The 5,446-nt window shown below is 34.2% G+C and overlaps 1 protein-coding gene across 1 annotated transcript in view; it reads right to left on the bottom strand.

Annotated features, from left to right (window-relative positions):
* Nucleotides 1–3,966, bottom strand: part of LOC108759829 (uncharacterized) — a 63,304-nt gene extending 59,338 nt beyond the window's left edge. The window contains exons 1-4 of the mRNA XM_018505477.1: nt 3,840–3,966; nt 3,579–3,715; nt 2,003–2,206; nt 920–1,842 (exon numbers count right to left, since the gene is read on the bottom strand). Of these exons, the coding sequence (XP_018360979.1) occupies nt 920–1,842; nt 2,003–2,169 (1,090 nt within the window). The 5' untranslated portion in view covers nt 2,170–2,206; nt 3,579–3,715; nt 3,840–3,966. The remainder of the gene's footprint in view (nt 1–919; nt 1,843–2,002; nt 2,207–3,578; nt 3,716–3,839) is intronic.
* Nucleotides 3,967–5,446: the final 1,480 nt, after the last annotated feature.

Raw genomic sequence — 5,446 nt, 5'->3', positions numbered from 1 at the left:
ATAGTTTTTGAGTAAAAAATTATTGAAAATCAATTTTCGGCAATTTTTAGCAATTAATATCTTGTTAACTATTGCAAAAATTGCAAAATTGTAGAGGATTTTTCTTCTCAGTTTAGTCCATTTTGCCCCTATGCAAAAGATTTTTCATTAATTATCAAACACCCTGTATATGTGTACAATGTGTGTATGTGTACGTGCAAAATGATTGGAGTGGCTGAATGAACTTAATCGGATATCCAGCCATTTACAACGTTTTAGTCGAAATTAGCGATCTAGTACTAGTATAGACATCTATGGTTGTATCTTATAATATAGTTTGTAATAGTAACAAAAGATATCGTAGACATAATGCTCAATACAGATAATTTTTAAGCTGTGGTATATAAAATATGCTCCTCATGTTTTATACCTTTGACGCACCACAGCTAAAAAATTATCCGTTATTGTATCTTGTGTCGTTTGTTTACTACATTGTAAGTTACATTATATGTCAAAACTATAACTCACTTCTTCTCAATTTTCTATAATTAGTGCCATGGTATAAGAATATAAGGTATTTCATTCCCAAGGATGCGCAGTCATCTTCAACATGGCGGCTGCTCTTTGACCAACCAAAGCGTTGTCCTAAATATAGGATAACCATTTGATTGGTTATCTTAATTTAGTCTGCTGCCCATTATGCATAATGAAATACCTTATATTCTTATACCATGATTAGTGCAGCCTTTCAAATGAAGAAAATTATTTCCAAGGCGCGTTGGATGGAGCGCTTAAATATAGATCAATTAATTTTTTAATATAGATTCATTATATGCAAACAGATCAAAATCATGCGATGGTTATCCTGCGAGATCCATAAAGCATTTGTAGCATCAAATAAACCACAATTATATATAAATATATCTATTACTTTACAAACCTTTCAACTCTGTAAAAGTCATATTTTTATCCAATACGTCTTCTTCGAGACTGTCTGATTTTACAGAGAAACTTTGATTCCACCTAGTATTTATATTATCTTTATCAGTTGTAATTATTTTAGGCATTAGCTCTATTAAACATGGCGATTTTGATCTTAATATATTCAAGACTTTCTTTTCTTCTAAAGAAGGCATTTCCATCTCTAAAATATACTTGTCAAGTTTTTCTTTATTTTCTAATGAAGTATTAAAATGTAATTCATTACTTGATGAACTATCATTCAAAGTTGAAGAATCTTCTTTGTGAGTTTCTTTCAATATCACTTCCCTAAGATACTGTGCTCTAGCAACAATCTCAGCAACTAATTTGTCCCTTACCATTTCATTCGATTTTTTTTTACATTCTTGGAACTCTGATTGGTTGGTCTTGAAAACAGATCTATATATATTATATGTATCAATCTCTTCAAATTTTTTAAATTTCTTCTGTTTAGTATTCTCTGCATTGTTGTAAGATTTCATTGGCATTTTTCCATTATACTGTAAATTGTCGATAGGAAATAATAAAATATCTCTATCTTCTTCTCTGTTGTATTTACATGTTCCCATTTGTGTATTGGAATAATGGAATGATTTTGTCAAATATGTTAATTGTAAAGAAACATGTAGTTTTCCTATTTTATGACCATTGTTACTCAATATCGGTATACATTGAGAATAATATTTGTATGAAAATATCTTAGATAATTCTCCTATATATCCTCTACCAATAATCTCATGAATATTCTCTGCAAATATTACTATTTCTATTGCATTACAATTTTTAATATAATCTGCAAAAAGTGTTGAGTTAGTTTTTATAGCATATACTTCAGTTACATCCTCATTTGTTCTTTCTGTTTCTGTAGTACTATCTTTTGGTCTAAGAGGAAAACAAAAAAATTGTTATATACAATCACAAAAAAACAACTAGATTTAATCAAATTTAGATATTATTTTTGATATAAATAGATATTATTTATTTATACTTAATTTGTCATAAAACAAGATACTTTAAGAATTGTACGAGTATTATAAATCACCTGAACTGCGCGTTATCATGTTCGCCCCACCAGGAAGCCACTACTGTAACATCACCAGGATTTGTTCTGATCCAGAGGACCTCACTGATAACGAGCTTTAGACTGCCATGAACCTTGCCTTCTACTAATGGTGGTAAAGATCTATTAGATTTTGTTTGTGAATCCATTTGTTTCCTCCAAGGCGATGCATAATTAATCTTTCACCTATCAGTAGTATCAGTGGGTTTAGGTTAAAAATGTACTTGATAACTACGATAATCATGCAAATGCAACAACGCAACTCAATAGGACAGCCAAGATTATTGACGAATGCACAAATTTCTAAGACGTATAAGAATGATAAGTTTAATAATTTGTTGGTAATTATACAGCACAATCACCTCAAAAATCAATAAAATTAAGCTTACCCGATGCGTTTTTGCGTGAAATGAAAGAATCTGGCAGAAATAAGTATTACTCTGCCCCGCGAACCGAGATATTAAGCGTTAAAGTTGATGACTATTGAAGTTAGGATAATTATTTAGAATAGCCCCCCCCCCCCACCTAAAATCTTAAAAATATACTTATTGGCTGCATTTAGTACAGAAAGCAGCTTTGCAACTGTGTAAAATTCTTCAATATGATTGGTCTTGCCCTTGGTTTCTCATTGGATCTAAATATATAAACCAATCATATTCCAGAATTTTACAACAGTTGCAAAGCTGCTTTCTCTGCTGAACGCAGCCATTCAACGCGTTTTCACTCAAAACAAAAAAATCCGGCAAAAAAAAACGCGACGGTCGGCCTCGTGAATCGAGTTATTAAACGTTAAAGTTAGAGACTTTAGAGGTTAAAATATCTATCATTCTGACTCGATATACCACTATGTAGACGTTCTGCTTTAATTACATGAATTCACTGCTTTAAAAACAAATTCTCTGCTTTACAAATACAAATTCACTGCTAATGCAAAGAATTTGTGTGCTTAAAGTAGTGAATATTTGTTTACAAAGCAATGAATTTATGTTTGTAAAGCAGTGAATTTGTGTTTTTAAAGCAATAAATTTGTGTTTTTTAAGCAGTGAATTTGTATTTTTAAAGCAGTGAATCTGTGTTTTTAAAGAAATAAATTTGTGTTTGTGAAGCAGAGAATTTGTGTAATTAATGCAAAACGTGTATATAGCATTGTATTGAGTCGGAAGGACAAGTATCTTAGACCCGATTGCACCAACATTAATTTGATTTTAAGTAAGGCTTAAAACTCTTTCTATCTCTGTCTCTTTTTGCCTTTAAAACGAGACAGATAGAATTTTAAGTCTCACTTAAAATCAAAATGACATAGGTACAACTAGGCCTTAATCTTTAGTCTCCAATTTTAACGCTTAATATCTCAGTTCACAAGGCGGAGCGACACTTATTTCTTTCATTTCATGCAAAGATGCTAGATTCTTTCATTTCATGCAAAAACGCATCGAATAAGCCTAATTTTATTGATTTTTGAGGTGATTGTGCTAAACTGTATAATTACAAATTCGTTTTCTATTGCTAAAATGTTTGCAAGTTACAAAATAAGAAATGTACGTATGTATATACATACTGAAACTGAAACATCTTCCACTTCTTCCTTTTTTTCTCTTTCTAGGCCATACAGACTCCCATGGGTAAGTTACACTTTACAGAGCCTTGAATTCTAGGATATTTAAAGAACTTTTTTCTATGAGTTCTGAGTATTCTCTATAGAAAGAACAGAGTTGTTTATCCCACCTCTAAAAGTAAACTACAGAGGGAAAGCAGAGGTCCCTTTCCACGCATGGTGGAAAGGAGAGAGAAACCCACAGATTATATAAGAAAAAGAAACCTGAGAGAGGACATGATGGCCCAAAACCTGTAACCGCAAAATGCTGCCGCGCTCTGACAAAGTGGATGTAAACTACATAGCAACGTCCACTTTTCTTAGGGTACATCGTCCACGATTATCGAATTATATGAACTAAATATTGATTTATCATCTCCAGCCTTGAAAAGTGGACGATGTGCCCTAATGTTGGATTCACACTGCATCCAATTTGCGTCGTACAACGCTCTGCAACCAATCAGAAAACAGGATTCCGAAAATACGAAGCAAAATCGGAATCCTGTTTTCTGATTGGTTGCAGAGCGTCATACGACGCACATTGGATGCAGTGTGAATCCAGCATAAGAAAAGTGGACGTTGTTATGTAGTTTACATTGGTCGCGTTCAACAGACTCAACTGTTGTGGAGCGGATCCATGCTAAATGATCCATTTATGCTTTTTACACCATTTTGTTGTTACGCCGAAACATAGAACCACCATGCGTCGAATCTAATTTCTGGCTCATTTTAGCTTATTCTGTCTGAAAAAATGCACAAGGGTTTCGATTTTGTAATAGTACAATTATAGAAGTCGTGCGCCCCTTTGCATCGCGTGAAAAGACGAAACCCATGTGGAACAGTACAATTATAGACCTCATTTTGCCTCTGTGACAGGTTTCCTAACCTCAATAGTCATTAACTTTAACGCTTAATATCTCAGATCACAAGGCAAAACGACGTTTTTTTTGCCAGATTTTTTCGTTTCATGCAAAAACGCGTCGAATAAGCCTAAAGGTAAATTTTCACGGGCTGCTCAAACCGGCTGTTTCAGCGACAAAAAGAATCACGTGGTCAAAATTGACGAATATCAAATGTCCATTTTGATCACGTGATCCTTTTTGTCGCTAAAATAGCCGGTTAGAGCAGCTCGTGAAAATTTACCTTATGAGTGGTTTCACAAAATGTTCCGATTTAATAACTTATTCGATCATCCGCTCATATATACGCGATGGAAAGGTACCGGTTCCCCATGAGGCGTACTTTTCGAGATGCGTAGGTTACGAAAACCAATCGTAAATTCATTTAGCATTTCTGTTAGAGTGTACAACAGAAATTCTAATCAGCAATTGTTTGCATTAGTTCCGCATCTCTCTAATCTTCCGCGAAATACGCTCAATGTGAATGCGGGCTTTCAGAATTGCGTATTCTAGTAAATAAAAAATAACATATTCTAGTAAATTACTAGAATACTCAGGTTGTGCTGGGTTCACACTGCATCCGATTTGCGTCGTACGACACTCTTCAACCAATCGGAAAACAGAATTCCGATGTCGGAATCCTGTTTTCTGATTGGTTGCAGAGCGTCGTACGACGCAAATCGGACGCAATGTGAATCCAGCATTACGCTTACGCAGGTTACGCCGCATGTGACGGCACCCTCACTTTATCAGAAGGCAAATATGCATGGCAGCATTTAGGCCGGTATTCATAGGCCGGTATTCATAGTCGATTCTTATTTCAAAACCGTCTTAAGTAATGTCTTAAGACGCTAATGCAGCTCTCTGATTGGTTTGTGACTTCTTAAGACCATACTTGAGACGGTCTTGAATATAAGATCTGACTATGGCTGG

This window comes from Trachymyrmex cornetzi, unplaced genomic scaffold, assembly GCF_001594075.2.
Source record: "Trachymyrmex cornetzi isolate Tcor2-1 unplaced genomic scaffold, Tcor1.1 scaffold207, whole genome shotgun sequence".
NCBI lineage: Eukaryota > Metazoa > Arthropoda > Insecta > Hymenoptera > Formicidae > Trachymyrmex > Trachymyrmex cornetzi.
This window is presented reverse-complemented; position numbering and strand designations above follow the sequence as displayed.